Consider the following 17,093-nt stretch of genomic DNA (forward strand, 5'->3'; position numbering starts at 1 on the left):
GAGTCTTCATATAGGCTGTGACATTTGAGCTATCCTTTGAGGAATAAGATTACCAGGAAAATAGCAAAAAGGGTTTTCTAAGTAAAAGAAATTCAGCACAAGACAGAAACTGAGAGGTTAGGGCCACCAGCATCCCAATGGGTCTGATGTAGCTGAAGTTTGGGGTTCATGGCAGGGAGTGGCTGGCAGAAAGCTGGGAAAGTATGCTAGTCCTGGCAGCCCTCCTGGCCTGGACTTTACAACATGAGTAAGAGGGTGTCAGGATCAGATCTTTGTTTTAATCAGCTCTCTACACCCTCTTCTCCCCTGACTCCTCCCCAACATAGCATATTGACCATGTAAAAGAGTTGATCAGATGCAGGTATGAGGGACATGATGAATCATCATAAGAATCAACTTGAGACAGGATTGTGCTCTAACCAGTGAACAATCAGCCAACACTAGTGCTATGTAAATCACACACTGAAGCAGAAGTCAAGAATGTGGTAGAACTAACACAGCTGGTTTCTTGGGAAAGTTAGTATCATTCAATTAAAAGATTCCTGGCCTCTATGAAGCCCTCCCTGATATTCCCAGGCCGAAAGGATCTCTCTCTGTTTCTCTTTCTCTCTCTCTCTCTCTGTGTCTTTCTCTTTTTCTCCCTTTCCCTCTCCCTCTCTTTCTCTCTCCTGAAACAAGTGCTCTCTCCAGAGCGTGTATTTTGTACTTAGGACAATTTTGAAAATTTTTTCTTGCATTGCTGTTGTTTGTCCTCATTTCTGGTACCATCTTTCTTTTCTCTTTGCCTCATTTTACAAGCTTATTTTCTGATATAATGCAGCTTTAAAAGACATCATGGGAGCAAGATAAGGTACAGGTCAGACACAGTGGCTCACGCCTGTAATCCCAGCACTTTGGGAATACTGAAACATACAACTTATCACTTTAGGTCAGGAGTTCGAGACCAGCCTGGCCAACATGGTGAAACCCCGTCTCTACTAAAAATACAAAAATTAGCCAGGAGTGGTGGTGGTTGCCTATAATCCCAGCTACATGGGAGGCTGAGGCAGAAGAATTGCTTGAACCTGGGAGGCGAAGGTTGCAGTGAGCCAGGATCACACCACTGCATTCCAGTCTGGGCAACTTCCAGCCTCAACTTTTTTTGAGACTCTGTCTCAAAAAAAAAAGGGGTATAAAGCAATCAATAATAAATATTGTCAGATTTTAAATTTCAAGACAGGAGGGGTCATCTCCTACTCACCTTTATAAATCCCACAGCACTACATAAAACACATCTGTTGAATAAATTGATATAGTAATAACAATATGATAAAGTAAAAACATTCATTGGATTTTTTAGAAAGTTGACATTTTTTCCATGAAATATCACTAGCTTACTAGTAGTTTACACTTTTTACTAGTTTACTAGAGTATTTGCATAGATGTCTATTGTATTCTTTTAATTTTTTATCTCTTCAAACTATGTCCCATCTGTGGCTGCCATTTTTCTTGCTTTGATTTGACAAAGTTTCATCTCTTATATAGGTATTTTGGGAAAAAAGCTCTTAGATTTATTTATTATGCTTATTTTTATAGTAGAAGAGATATATTTATTTCAGCAAAATTATAAAGTAAAAAATCAAAGAAACAATAATATTTGGCACTCGCTGAGACACAATTTTGTAAAGAAGAAAACAGTAATCAGCATAAGTATAATAAATTATAAGGATCTATTGATCTTTTAATGGGGGCAAATAACCAGAAGAAACACAAAAAGACTTAAAATACAGCATCATTGTCACATCTCATGAAAACACTCCCATAAAAAATTAACAATTTCCACTTGAACATGTATTTCAGCCCTCTTTGAACTTATTCTGAAATCTTGATGCTCTACTGACATTTATAGACTAGCCTTTCTCTCACTCCATGAACTCACAAGTTATCGGTCCCTTGAAAAGCAATTAAAAAGGAGCACTTCATGTTAGATATAGAGTACTTAAAGGCTAATATTTAATCTTAATTGGCAACAAGTTTAGTGCAAATAAAATTATATTTAGCAGCTTAGATAGTCCTGGTAAGGATGCATTCTCTTAACCCTTACTGTTTCCCCAGAGTGAAATCATTTCTCTCTTTTTATGAGTACAAACGTTGGCCATTCAAACCTACTGAAAACTAGTAATGATAATTCTGTTTGTTACACAGGGAATTTCCATGAAAGATGGTTTCAGTCACTATGCAAATGAGCCACATGGTTTTTACATTTGGAAAGTTCCCTTCGGGTTGATACAAAAAAGCAGGGCCTGAATGACAGTCATTCCTCTTGGGAATGGAGTCCAAGTCATAACTGGATCTTACCCAACTGCTTCTCTGATCAGTGAGAAGACTCAAAGGAGGCATTAATCATTTTACCCATTAACCACCATGCATGGAATTCAAAAGAAGACTTGAGAACAGGGCAGAGGAATCTCTCAAATCGAACTCTGCTCTCCAGTAATAATTTTATTTCACTGATTTAAATGCCAAAAAAAGAAAAATAAAGCCATCTGACTTCAAACCTGGTGCTTCCCACTGTCAGCCAAGATTTATTCTTCAAATGAACAGAAGCCAGAGAGCTACTAGCCAGAGAGGATTTTGCATGTGCTTCATCAATTCCTCGAATTGCTTCTCTTTTTGTTAGACATCTGTTCCCTCTCTAGCCAAGGCCTGGGATTCCTGCTTCAGGAAACAATATGGCTTACTGTGCCCAGCTCCATGGTGGCAAGGGAAGAGGAAGAATGCCTCCTAGATATCAAGCACCTGGCCCTGCCTCTTGTCTAGGTTTCTCCAGTCAAGGACTTCAGCTTTCAAAAAGCTTGGATGACCCTCTTGAGGTCCAGGATGTAGTGACATAAGATCCAGGGAGGTCAACACCATCTCACTCGACCATCCTCTTTACCAACTCTCAGCAGCTTTTCTATTCCCTCTGAATTCTCTCACTGAGCAGGGTGAGGGAGTGCTGCCTGTGTGTTGGACAGAGAACCACCTCAGTCACTATACTCTTCTCTTTCCCTTGGACTGTGGAATTTCTCATACTGGTTGGCCAATTTCCACTTGTTGTGCTGACTTTTGAGTAGTGCAGCGAAGGAAGTTTTTCGGGTGACACTTCTAGATATTTCCTTGCTCTTGGCCTTTCTGGTGGGGGAAGAACTTCCAACTAAGGGATAGACAGGGAAAATGGGCTTGCCCCGAGGGGCTCCCAACAGCTGCCATATTTCCCCAGAGGTATTACTGGTTAGATACTGCCATGGCTTCTTCCCACTGCTGTCCCTGACATTTACCCGAGAAGCCAACCTTTGGACTAGCAATTTGATGACCCCCTGGTGGCCGTGAATGGCTGCAAGGTGCAGCGGGGTATATCCACAACTGGACCTCACGTTTACATCAAGGACAATCCCTGCCTTCTTCGCTCCAGACACCAAGTCCTGAAGGGCCCTGAGGTCACCATGTTTGGCTATCCAGTGCAAGGCAGTGTACCCAGTCAAAAAGTCTTTGTGCAAGGCCAGTTGAGGGTCCTCCCAGAACAAAGTCCACACCTGAATCCAGGAGCCACTGGCAAGCTTCACAATCCACTCATGCTCCCTGGCATCTAGTGGAACCAGGGATGATTTGTGCTCAGAAGTTCTGTGGGGGGCCAAGGCTGCAGGCCCCTCCCCACTGGGGACCCACAAGCTGTGTCGCCAACCCCGCTCGGCCACAACAGCCTTAACCTCTGCAAGTTTTAGTGATAAACCTGCATCAACCCTTGGGCTGGGTGCTGTTCCTGCCTTGGAGGGCTTCCTGGATCGAGGTGGGCGCCGACTTCTTTTCAGCAAGCCCTCATCAAGGTACTCCTCATCAGAGGAGGACAATTTGGCTCTCCCTGCCAGAGAGCTCCTCCTGAGGGACCTCCTTAACTTAGGAACTGGCCAAGGCAAAGGCTTCAGGGGGTGGCCTGCAAGGCCATTAGCCCCTGCAGGGACCTGCTGCGAGATGTGACCATCCCCTCTGTTTCTGAGGCCCTGAGGGCTCCGGCTGGGGCTGCCCTCCTTCCGAGATACAGAAAGGCACCCAGCTAGATTCCTGAGCTTCCCCCTATCTGGGGTTCCCAAGACAACTTGCAGCCCCTCTTCAGAAGCCCCCGGGGAGTCTTTGGGCCCACTGCTGCTCTCCTCACTGCCATCACTCTCCTGATCCACAAAGTCATCCAGATCTTGGAGGGACAACTGACAACGAATGCTGCGAAAGACAGTCAATGAAGGGTTCCCCGCCCAGGATTCCCAGGACTCATCCGGAACAACAGGAAAGAGAGAGTGCGAGCAAAGACGGGGGTCTGGCGGCTCTGAATTAGGCTCCGTGGAGCCGGGTTCCAACGGCAGCTGGAGGAAGTTGTCTGGCAGCACCGACCAGGCGCGGATAGGGCCCTGATGACGGGCCTCGGGCACCTGCCGGTGCCTGGCCACCCACTCTCGAGTGCGCTGCTGCTGCTGCTGCAGGGTCGAATAATGCAGGGAGCTGGGGGTCAGCAGCTCCGGCCGGTCTCCGCGGGGAGCCGGGCCGGGCAGGAGAGCAGGCGGGGAAGCCCTGCTCGTCGCAGCCTCGACGGTGGTGGGAGGCGAGTGAGCCATTGCAGGCACAGGCGCCGGCTCAGCCAGGGCGCCTTCTTCCCGCTCCCTGGAAGCCCCGCGGTCATCCTGGGCAGGCAGAACCCGTGCCGGCTTCTCCTCGGCAGTGGCGGAGTGCGGGCGTGCGCCGAGCTCTCCTGGCAGCACAGCCAGGTTGTTCTGGAGGCATTCCCAGCAGCAGCGGCCCTGCGTCTTCGCTGCCGCGCACCTCGCTCTAGCCTGGGCCCCTGCAGCTGCAGCTGCGGGCACCGGCGCCCTCTGTCCGGGACTGCCCTTCGATCCGCCGCCCTTCCCGGGCGCCCCACGGGAGCCGCTGGCCGGGAGTCCATTGCAAGCTGCGTCGGCGGCTCTGGCTGCTGCACCTGCTGGCTCCTCCTCCGGCTCCTTCTCGCGCCGCCGCCGCCTGGGCTGCTGCTGGGGTGGCTCCCCCCGGCGCGCGCCTCGCGGGGAGCAGGGCGCAGCTCCCTCTGCACTGGGGGCAGCCGCGGGCGGCTCGCGGGGTCGCTGCAGCCCCTCCTCCCCCAAAAGGTCCCTGTACCTCCTCTTGAGCACTACGTACTTGGTGCCGTCGGGGTCCTGGCGCACTGCGGCGACGGAGTTGACGAAGCCCTTGAAGAGCTCGCGGCGGTGCTGGTGCTGGCTGGGGGACGCGTCGGGGTCTCGGAGAAAGCTCTTGAAGTGGCTCAGCAAGGCAGCGTTGGTCACGCGGCCCCCAGCCTGGCACAGAAAGTCCAGTAGTGCCTCCTGGCTCAGCTCTCGGGCCATCGCTGCCCTGTCCTCCGCCCCCGAGGTGTCTGCGTCTCGCCCTCCCGGGGCTCTCCCCTGCCAGAGGAAACCCTGGCCGGGCGAGTGTCACCTGCGCCCGGGGCGGCACTAGCCGCCCCCATCAGCCGCGGAGGCCAGCGCTGCCCGCAGCCCGTGAGCGCGCCAGGAGGGCCGTGGGTCCCCTGCGGGTGGCCCCAAGGCTGAGTCCCCGCGGCAGTCTGGGTGAGAGAGGGTGGCTCCGAGGCCGCCTCTGCGCGACTCTAGCCTCTCGCAACGAGTCCTCACAGCGAAAGTTCCCGGGATAGGGCCGAGTCGGTTTCACCTGCGCCCTGGCGGCACCTCCTCCCTGGCTCTGGGGGAAGGGCCAGGCCCGCCTCCTCGTGTCCCTCCGCCCCCTGAGGTCTCCCCCACCCCCCGCCACCCATCCCAGAAGAGTCAGGCCGGAGAGCCAACCGGTAGGTGAGGTTGGCGGCGAACCGAGCCGGCAGCGAACTGCTCTGCGGCCGGGGAAGTGGAAGGCAGGTAGGCGACCGGCCGTTCCTCTAAGTCTCCGCCACGCAGGAAACAAAAGCAATAGAAGGTCCGTTCCTGTCCTCCGGTGCTTTGATGAGTTCAGGCTGAAGCCGATGGGGGAGGAGGAGAAGCAGCAAGTTAACAGGCAATCTGAGTTATCTTTCTTTATTAACGCTGTAAGGGAGTACTTCAGATTTCTCCAGGCTGTATTGAGGTCCGCAAAACTCACTTTGCATCCAAACTAAATTTTTCTTAATATAGAAATACTTTCTGGGCCGCTTCTCCGGCGCCCCCTCCAAGGGGTCCAAATACATCCAAGTCTATACCGAAAAGAGAAATCACTCTGAAAATTACTACTGGGCAATATTGGTTTGGGCCTTTTTCCTTCATACTTGTCTCACATTAAGATGCTGGAAAAAAAAAAAATCACTTTGATAGCTTCTTGCCCCCGGTGGCTAAAATGAACTAGGAATTACGTCTCGCCAGTTAAGGTATTGGATGTGTAGCATTAGTTTGCTTTTATTTACTCTAAAATTTATGAACAGCAGAGATTTGTACAGTGTTTTGTATTGGCTTGGTGAAGTCCTTCCTTTCAGAATGTAAGGTTCAAAATGCAGACTAGAGCTGTCTTCAACAGCACCTTTTCCCCCTAACAGCTGGGATCCCTCTTCCTTTTTCTCTCTCCACATGTTGACCCTTTTGTCTTTGATGTGAGATCCTGGACCCTCACTATTCCTTATCAGTCCTGTTGATATGCCTAAAATAGTTTTCACTGTCGTCATCTCTTTACCTGTTTCAGTTCCAAGCCTTCTCTCATTCTTTTCTTTAACTTGGCCTTCCCATTTCTTTCTGTTACAGGACATACTTGTTTACCTTCAGCCTCTTCTGACAGGAAATATGTCTGTTCTCAGATCCTCTCATGTCCACTGTATTTCCCATTCAAAAACCTCGATTTTCTCCTTCCCTGTAATTTGCCTCTCTTTTTTCATGGACTCTTCTCATCTTTTCACTTTTCCTTTTGCTCTTCTATTTCTGATTATTCATAGTTCCTATACTTCTAGCCAAGAGAGAGTATTGAAAGTATGTGTGTTGGCCCTACAATTGTTGACAAAGACATGTTTTAGCATGGACCAATCTTAGTGACTGCCCTATAGACCACATTAACTGAGCTTGATTTTAAATCCCCAAAAATACCCTAGTACTTTTCCAGGAATGAATCTTTGGTTTTACATTATCTAGGTCAGAAAAAAAGAACTGGAAACATTTTTGTCTATTTTTGGCATTTTCTGGGATCCAAACCCAATACTGGGTTGAGAGAGGGATAGTGGTTTTCACTGATGTCTCTACATAACATCAAGCCTTTAGGATAGTTTTTAAAATTAAGATTTTGTATTAAATTTCAGCTTTCTTTTGAATTTATTCGCTGGTATAGAGTCTTGTTGGGACTGAGTAAGGTGAGTCCATACCTAAGGCAGGAGGAAGACCAAATGAAAGACTCAAGTGGGCATTTTAGAATGGCAAGTGGAAAGAATCCCTCTTTGCTACTTTTTAAAACATCTGGTTACAAAATAAGGGGCTAACTGCAAAAGAGAGCCATAATATGGACGGAGGTTTTGACTCAAAGGAAATAAAAAGACTAGAGTGAAAGAAAGTGGAGGGCCAGGTGAGGGGAGATTATAAAGCATCTGGTTGTTGAAATCAGATTACTTTTAGTTGAGGGTAGAATTAATAGGATTGGAGCCAACAAGAAGAAAAAAATATCTGATTGCTTTAGATTTCTGGATTCCCAGGTACTTTGGTGTCCAGACCTTCTCCTCTCTCTCTCTCTTGTCCCAGGATAAACAGATGGTTAATTAGAAAGCTCTTTACATTATCTCAAGGAGCATTTTCCTGCCTCCCACATATAGAGTTCATTATTTCCAAAAATATTTATGAAGCTCCTACATTACCCCGACACTGTTGGAAATGGGTATAAAGAAGAAAGTGTACTTGAGAACTCACTATTTCTCTCAATTTAGTAAGGAGCAACAAGAGAAATGGCATGAACCTGAGTGCTAAGTGATTTAACAGAGACATGCACCACACACTGGTGAACTTGAGGGGAGGTACATAAAGGAAGAACTCAGGCTCAGCTTGGGGGATCAGGACAATTTTCCAGTAAGCTAACTTTGGGGCTGGGCGCAGTGGCTCACAGCTGTAATCCCAGCACTTTGGGAGGCTGAGGCGGGCAGATCACGAGGTCAGGAGATCGAGAACATTCTGGCTAACATGGTGAAACCCCATCTCTACTAAAAATACAAAAAAATTAGCCAGGCGTGGTGGCGGGCGCCTGTAGTCCCAGCTACTCGGGAGGCTGAGGCAGGAGAATGGTGTGAACCCAGGAGGCGGAGCTTGCAGTGAGCCGAGATCACGCCACTGCACTCCAGCCTGGGTGACAGAGCGAGACTCTGTCTCAAAAAAAAAAAAGCAAAGAAAAGAGCTAACTCTGAGTAAAAAGGTGAGAATAGGCTTTAAGGCAGAAAAAACATTGGTGCAAAGGCAAAGATCTGGCTTAGCATCGCTATTTGGGGAATGAACTGCCAATAGATCTGCTTGGCCTGTTTGGCTTTAAGGAAGACGATGTGTGTGGATGTGCTGGAAAGGGAAAAAGTAGATGGGAATCAGAAGATGAAGGGCTTTGGGGGCAGGGGCGGCTCGGGAGAATTTTCCCAAGGGTAGCAACCTGACCAGATTTGTACTTTAGAAAGATCTCCTGGAAGTAAGTGTTGGTTTGGAATCATGACCAATATTAATAAATAAAAAGAGTACATTGTAGAACAATGTTGTATGTAACCAAACCTAAGAACCATTGATTGTATGACACATTGTGATTTTAGAGATGTTAAAATATGAAAAAGGGTTCCTCCTAAAATAGAATACCGCACAGAGAAATGTGGCATGTGTAATAAGATCCTATTTTTAGAAAAAAACTATGTGTATATGTATTTGGAGGTAAAATTTAACGACTGGATATGGGGTGACTTTAATTTTTTTAAATAGCCTTATAAATTATTTTACAATGAGAATATATTACTTTTTAGTTTGAAAAAGACACTATAGAAAAAAATCCCATAAATAAATATCAACAAAGAAAGAGACAATATCAAGTGTTCAGGCTGGAGGAGGAAGGTGAGGCTGCCCACAGGAAGAATAGTCCAGAAGTTACTGAGATGATCTAAGAAAGTGATGAAAAAGGTCTGAGCTCATCAGTGGCCAAGAAAGGGAGACAAACAGATGTATTGGAGAAGTGTTCAGTAGATACATGCAATAGGATTTGGAGCCAGAGTAGTCTGGGGATGAGAGACCAGGTTGGCTTACTCCCATGTGTCTAGCTTGAGTGCCTGGATATAGTGCCACCTGACCAACCACTGTGTGTTTTTCTCCATTAGGGAACAGCATACCCTGGGGGGTTAGAAACAGGGAAGGCAGGCACTGAACTGTTCCAGGTTGAGGGTTGGCAGGTCGGGGCATACAAATTAAGCTTGTGGAAGAGTGTAGTGGTATGAATGGATAGTGAAGGAAGTCAGCTCAGGGGGTTAGTGGGTGACTTACCCATGGACAATTGTTACCATCCGCCTCAGTAGAAAATATAAAAGCAGTCATTGTTGGAAATGGGAAAGATGATCAATTCAGTTTGGACATATTAAGTTTGAGGTGCCTATGGGCCATAAAGATAGAAATATCTAGGAGGCAGTTGGTAATATAGGTTCGAGGCTCAAGGATGTGTGGCATTAGCATCTATAAATAATGGTCATTTAAACCACAGGCAATAACAAAATTGTTTAGAAAGAGATATATAGGCAGTGGGAAGAAATGAGGGTAGAGGGTGAATCCACATTTACCAAAGAGAGAGGAAAAGAAACCTGTCAGGGAGACTTAGAAGGAGCAGCTGGAGGGGAAGAGGAGCACCAAGGAAGGAGGAGGAACAGCTTTCTATGCCAAGATGCCAAGTTAGATAAGATGTGAAATATGACCATAGCCTGTTAGGTCACTGGGGCCCAATCTGGAGCAGTTTCACAACAGTGGTAGGGACAGGAACCAGGTCATAGAGTGAGTGGGGTAGAGAGTGGGATGAAAAAAGCCTTGAGCATGAAAGGAAGGAGAAAAGAGACTTCTAGACAAGGAGAATATCAGATCATGTAATGTAAGATTTGTTTTGTATAGTTGTTAGAAGAGATATGAGCATGTCTGTATGCTGAGGGAAAAGAGCCAGGAGAGGATAAGTTGAGACCTAGAGGAGAGAGTAAATAATTGATGAAACAGGGCTTGGGGTGGGGTTGGAGTCCAGAGTTCAGGTAGAGGGATTCCCTGGGATAGGAGAGAGGAGAGCCATTTTTCCCATTAAGGATTGAGAGAGGAAAAATGGCTATTGTATTCATTAGCATAGGCTAACCTGCTATAAAAATAAACCTTAACTCGTAATGACTCAAAAATAAAGTTTATTTCTCACTTACATCATTTTTAGGGCAGTTTTTAAAGACAGGCAGGCAGCTACTTCCCATGCGGTTATTTAAGGAACAAAGCTGATGGCAGCTCTGCTTTGGTTTTAACACATGGTTTTCATATCATCAAACAGCTTGCCAGAAGGGGAAAGATCACGGTGATGTGCACGTGAAACAGTTTTACAGACCAGGCATGGAAGTGGTAGACAATACTAATGCTCAAATTCCAGTGGCAAAAAATTTCATCACATGATACACCTAACTGCAAAGGAGGTTGAGAAATGTAGCAGAGCTGTGTGTCCAGGAGGAAGGGAGGAATAGATTCTGGTTAACAGCAGTTCATCTTGGCCATAGCTGTAGATATACATTCACTTTATTTGCACATGGGAAACAGAAAGCTGAAAGGTTTTATGCATGAAGATCTCCATTTTCCTCATGGTATAGAAAAGGATGCCATTCACTGAGTATGAATATGTACGAGAGAGAAAGAAGCATGAATAAAGTTCATGTATCAGTTAGGGCAATTGGGAGAAGCATATAGGATTGCCATTTGGCCAAAGGAACCAACTTATTTTGAAAGTTTATGGTGTCACCAGATCAAACCACTGTGTTATTTTCTCCATGAGGGCACGTACCCTGGGTGTTTAGAAACAGGAAAGGCAGGTGCTAGACTGTTCCAGGGTTGAGGGTTGGCAGGTGGGGGCATGAAAATTAAGATTTTGGAAGAAGGAAGTGGTATGGATGAATAGTGAATGAAGTCAGCTCAGAAGGGGCCTAAGAGATAGGGAGAAAAGGTTTGAAGAAGTCTTGGTGGGGTTGAAAAGCAGGCACAAGGGGAGTAAGTGAATATGAGAGCTAGAGGGTTAGGACATTGTGAGCAGAACATCAATTATTCCCAGGTCTTGAGGCTTGAGGTTTCCAAAGTGGAATAGTTTGGGAGTGATGACAAGGTTCAGAGTGTGACCACATGAATGAAGCATAGTGGAGGGGAGAGGCATATTGAAGATGACAATACCATAGAATGGTGAGACCAGGTGTTGAATGAGTCTTATACAGGGATACAGAGTTATCTAGGATGGAGAGGACAACAAAAATTGTCTAAGTCCTTAGTACTGTGGCATGAGGAACATTGATGGCATTCTGCCAGGAGTATTTGCTCTGCTTCTCATCCACACATAGTGATGAGGAGCAAATAGTGTAATAATGTAGTGATTTACACATGTGGGTCATGTTCCAGACCACACTTCTTTATCAGATTATCAGAACAAGTATGGGAAGTGTGTAGAACAGAGATCATTACTGTTACGGATGAAATGTTTGTGATCCTCTAAATTCACATGTTGTACATCCTAACCCCCAATGTGATGGTATCAGGGGATGGGGCCTTTGGGAAGTAATTAGCTTATGAAGGTGGAGCCCTTATGAATAGGATTTGTACCCTTATAAAAAGAACCCACAGAGTTCCCCGACCCCTTTCTGCCATGTGAAGGCACAGTGACAAGACAGCTGTCTATGAGCCAAGAAGTGGGCCTTCCCTAGACATCAAATCTGCCAACATCTCGATCTTGTTCTTCTCAGCCTCCAGAACTATGAGGGATAAATGTTTGTTGTTTAAGCCACCAAATCTATGGTATTATGTTAAAGCAGCCTGAACAAACTAACTCAATTATCTTGCAGAAAGCAGCTCTCCTTGCTATTAATAAGTCTGTATTTCTTGTGGGATGTTCTGATGAGCTTATTCTTTGCCTTCCATCCAAACCTCTACTGTGGATGTGGAATGATATCACCACTCAGGAAGGTGGAACTGCCCAATATTAATCATCCAGGTCAGTGGGTAGATCCCCAGGTGATATAGTTTGGATGTTTGTCCCCTTGAAGTCTAATGTTGAAATTTGATCCCCAATGTTGGAGGTGGGGCCTCTGGGAGGTGTGTGTGTCATAGGGGTAGATTCCTAATGAATGGCTTGGTGCCTTTCTCATGGTAATGAGAAAGTTCTTGCTCTGTTGGTTCACACCAGAAATGATTGTTAAAAAGAGCCTGGCATCACCTTCCCTCTCTCTTGCTTCCTTTCTCACCATGTGACACACTGGCTCCCTTTGCCTTCTGCCATGAGTAAAGGCTCCTGAGGCCTCACCAGAAGCTGAGCAGATGCTGGCACCATGTGTCTTGTACAGCCTGCAGAACCATGAACCTAATAAACCTTTTTTCTTTATAAATTATCCAGTCTCAGGTATTCCTTTATAACAACGCAAAATGGACTAACACACCAGGTGAAACCGTAGCAAAGGTAGGATGTAGAAATGCAGGAGAGAAAACCAGGTGGCTTGCCAACCCTCTGTCCTCACTGTCCTTTGTTCAGGTTTGGATTTCCACAAGTCTAGACATTCTGACATAGCAAGGGAAATGCATTTTCATGCTGAACTACAAGCTGAAGTTGGGGATTCTAATTTATGTGCCAGACAATCTAATTATATGGTGCTTCCTGCATTTACTTCCCTTCTCTTATTTGAACCTTAATTTATTTATTCATCAAATATTAATTGAGGGCCCACCAGGTATATGCACTTTTCTGAGGCTGGGAACACAGTGGTAAACCAAACAGATAAAATCACTGCTCTCAGAAAGTTTACATTCTAGTAAGAAAGAAACAGACAATAGACAGAAAATAAACAAGAAAATATCAGTAGCAATAAGTGCTCAGATGCAAAAGCCAGCTGATATGATAGAGGCTGACTAGAGAGCTATTCTAGCAAGGATGGGCAGGGAAGGCCTTTATTAGAACATAACAATAAGCAGAGACCACAACGATGAGAAGAATGCAGCCAAGTGAAGACAGGGAGGAGGGAGCAGGATGGAATGAGCCTTCCAGACAGAGGGAACTGCTGAGGTTACATCAGAAATGGGCATGGTTTCACCTCTGATTCTTGTGATAAAGATAGATAAAGATAGATAGATAGATAGATAGATAGATAGATAGATAGGTAGATAGATAGATAGATAGATAGATAGATAGATAGATAGATAGATAGATAGATAGAAAAAGAAAGGATCTTGGTGTGTTTGAGGAACAGAAAGCAATCCAGCCTCAAATCTGGAGCATGATGAGCAAGGGGAGTGTGGGGTGAGGTCAGACAGTAAGCAGGATCTGGGTCTTGCAGGGCCTAACGGGGTTAGAGTTTCAATCTAAGTGTGATGGGAAGCCATTAGAAGTTTATAACCAAGAGAGTGACACATAATTTATGTAGTAAACAGACCATCTGGCTGCTGTGTGGAGAGTAGATTGTAGGGGATATTAAAGTAGGAACAGAAAATCCAGCTGAGAAACTACCACAGAAGGGGAGGTAAGAGATGGCAGTGGCTTGGAATATTAAGGCATCAGATGTGGAGAAAGATTGAGATTCGCAAAATGTTCCAGAGGTAGAACTAAGAGAGTTTGCTGATGGATTGATTTCTTATGCTGTTCTTACATTGCTATAAAGAAATACCTGAAACTGGATAATTTATAAGAAAAAGAAGTTTAATTGGCTCACAGTTCTGTAGGCTTTACAGGAAGCATGGTGCTGGCATCTGCTTGGCTTCTAGGGAGGCCCCAGGAAGCTTCCTATCATGGTGGAAGGCTAAAGGGGAGCAGGCACCTCACGTGGTGAAAGCAGGAACAAGACAGAGGGAGGGTGAGGGGGGTCCACACAACCTTTAAATGACCAGATCTCGTGAGAACTTACTCACTATCATGAAGACAGCACCAAGCCATGAGAGATCCATCCCATGATCCAATCACCTCCCACCGGCCCCCACCTCCAGCACTGGGGATTGCAATTCAACCTGAGATTTGGGCGGGGACAGATATCCAAATTATATCAATTGGATATAAGTTTACCAAGATTGAGAATATTGCAGGAATAACTGGTTTGGGAGCAGGAAGTCAAGCATCCCATTTTGGAAATGTTATATTTGAATGACCATTAGATATCTAAGTAATAATCTAGAGCAAGCAATTGGACATATAAGTCTGGAGCTCAGGAGTAGGTCAGAGCTAGAGGTATAAATTTGAATCTTTGGCCTTGAGGTGGTATTTTAAAGCTATGGGATTAGATGAATGTATCTATGGAGGAAATCTAGAAAGAGAAGAAAAAATTCCTATGTCCAGCTCCAACATGAGGGGTCCATCTTTAGTAGTATCTTGCATAAATATTATAAGCTGTCTCAACCATACTATGGCAATGAGAGAAACTGTAAAATCCATGCTTTGTCCCCTTAAAGCCAGTTTGCTGATTGTGGCTCCAGCAGACATTAGTGTGAGTAACCTTATAACCCAAGAATAAGGTTAATTTTAAGGTCTGGAGTAAAAGACTTTCCTCCCTCTTGTGGAAAGTCTTCCTCTGTTGCCAACTTTAGAACATATGGGTTTAAATTTTTTAAAGGCATCAGCAGGTTTTCTATATGTATCCTGATTTTACATGTGGGAAAACCAAGTTTCAAAGTTTAATGGTGTCTTAGCCCATTCAGGCTGCTATAACAAAATACCATAAACTGGGTGGCTTTTAAACAATATGAATTCCTTTCTCACATTTCTGGAGACTGGGAAGTCCAAGATCAAGGTTGCAGCAGATTTGGTGTCTGCTGATGACCTACCCTCTGGCTCATAAATAGTACCTTCTGTGAGTCTTCAGTTGGTAGAAGGGAAAACTCTGGTCTCTTCAGCCCCTTATAAGGGCCCTAATCCCACTCATGAGGACTCCACTCTCATGACCCAATTACCTCAAAAAGGCACAAATTCCTAATACCATTACATTGGGATATTCGAATCAAGTTGACTTCAAATCTATTTCCATTCTTCTTTCAGCATTCTGTACTAATTCTTGTGTTCTTCCTGAGTAACTCTATTTGCTCAGATTCAATCGCTGCTTACATTCTTATGATTCCCAAATATATATGTATACTTCACCTAGAAAAAGCACAGACTTTCAAGCAATTTGTCTCATCTCGGCTCTGTTCCTATCTCCTTAAATTTGGCCAATTTCAAACCTCTCTGGGCCTCAGTCTGTTCATTTGTACAATGGGGGAATTAGATTAGTTGATTCTGAAGTCCTTTCCAGTGCTCACATTCTGATTTTAAATTTGCTGCCTCTTCTAATAATGTTAATAGTAATAATGACATTTATTGCATATGCAGTGCCAGACATTGAGCCAAGTGCTTTACAGGTGTTAATATACTTAGTACTCCTAATAGCATCCTATGAGATAGGAGCTATTATTATTTTTATTTTATAGTTGAGGAGACCAAGATCCAGATAATGTAATTTCCCGCTATTTTGTAATGAATAAGTAAGTGGCAGAGGCAGGATTCAAACCCAGAGGGTTTTAGTCTGGAGTCAGCATCACTTAGTTCCAGCTCTGTACTTGTTTCACTTCAAAGACCCGGAACCCTCTTCTGCCTTCTCACCTTAGCCTGACTTGACTTCTGCCCCTCATGCGCAGGTCCTGACTTCTTGTGTTACCTCTTTCCTGTCTATCTTTATCCTCTTTCTCCCCTATCTCTCCTGGCTATTCTTTCCTTCCTACACAAAAGAAAAGAAAAGCAAAACCAAAAAAGAGTGCCTCCCTCAGTCACTGCCTTAGCCCAGCCTCATTCTGTGCAGATGTCCAGATGTCACCTCCTCCCAGGGATCTTTGCTGAACTCCTTGGCTAGGTCAGCTTTCCATCTCCACGTACCTCCAGGCATTTCCACTGGGAGAAAGTTAGGTTTGAGATGCCCATTAGGCATTAAATAGAGATGACCAGTGGCTGAACTGTGTTGCCCTCTCATCCAGAACAGGGGCTCATGATGGTGGGACTGCGTTTGGTTCACCACTAGCAAAGACTGTTGTGAAGAGGACTTGGAATAACAAAATGTATTTGTTTCCTGGAGCTGCTGTAATGCAGTATCACAAACTGTGTTCCTTAAAATAATGGGAATTTATTTTCTCACAGTTCTAGAGTCCAGACATTGGAAATGGAAGTGTTGGCAGGGCTGTTCTCCCTCTGGAGGCCCCAGGAGAGATCCTTTTCCTCTTCCAGCTTCTGATAGCTGTCTTCATTCCTCAGCTTCCTTGGCTGGTGGCCACATCACTCCAATCTCTTGCTCCATCTTCATGTGGCCTTCTTCTCTTCTCCTAGATTAAAGATAAACTAAAAATAAGATCCTTAATTTAATTATATCTGCAAACCTTTACCTTTTCACAAATAAGATAGCATTCACAGTTCTAGTGATTTAGACATGGACACATCTTTTGGGGTCCATCATTTCAACTCACTATACAAGAAAACTGAAAGAAGTTCAGGGATGTCCTTCTCCAACCCCTCCCCTTCTCCCTTGAGTCTGGCTAAATTAAATTTCCTTCAAGATTCAGCTCAGCTGTCACGAAATCAAGGGAGTCATCCTTGACCCATACCCCCAGTCTCAGCACATGTTCCTCCTATAATAATAATAGCTGTTGCATATTCAACACTGTTTTAAGGGCTTTATGTGTATGAACTCATTAATTCTTGCTACAAACCTATGGGTAACCTCATTACTATCCTTATTTTACTGAATCCTAATAATCTGTTGTGTTGTCTCTGTCCCCTACTAGACCTCCTCCAGGGCAGAAACCAACCATTTATTTATCTCTGTGCCCCTAGCACTCACCGCGGTACATCCAGGCTCTCTAGAAAGGTGGATGGGTTGAATA

The 17,093-nt window shown here is 45.1% G+C and overlaps 1 protein-coding gene across 1 annotated transcript; it reads right to left on the reverse strand.

The window, feature by feature from the left end:
* Window positions 1-1,689: 1,689 nt before the first annotated feature.
* SOWAHB (sosondowah ankyrin repeat domain family member B) lies at window positions 1,690-6,319 on the reverse strand. The gene has a single exon (XM_024246300.3). The coding sequence runs from the start codon at window positions 5,385-5,387 to the stop codon at window positions 3,006-3,008; it is 2,382 nt and encodes a 793-aa protein (XP_024102068.2). The 5' UTR covers window positions 5,388-6,319; the 3' UTR covers window positions 1,690-3,005.
* Between the last annotated feature and the right edge of the window lie 10,774 nt (window positions 6,320-17,093).

This window comes from Pongo abelii, chromosome 3 (assembly GCF_028885655.2).
Source record: "Pongo abelii isolate AG06213 chromosome 3, NHGRI_mPonAbe1-v2.0_pri, whole genome shotgun sequence".
Lineage (NCBI taxonomy): Eukaryota > Metazoa > Chordata > Mammalia > Primates > Hominidae > Pongo > Pongo abelii.

Coding starts and splice junctions, on each gene's coding strand:
- SOWAHB (XM_024246300.3), bottom strand. CDS start 5,387: ATGGCCCGAGAGCTGAGCCAGGAGGCACTACTGGACTTTCTGTGCCAG.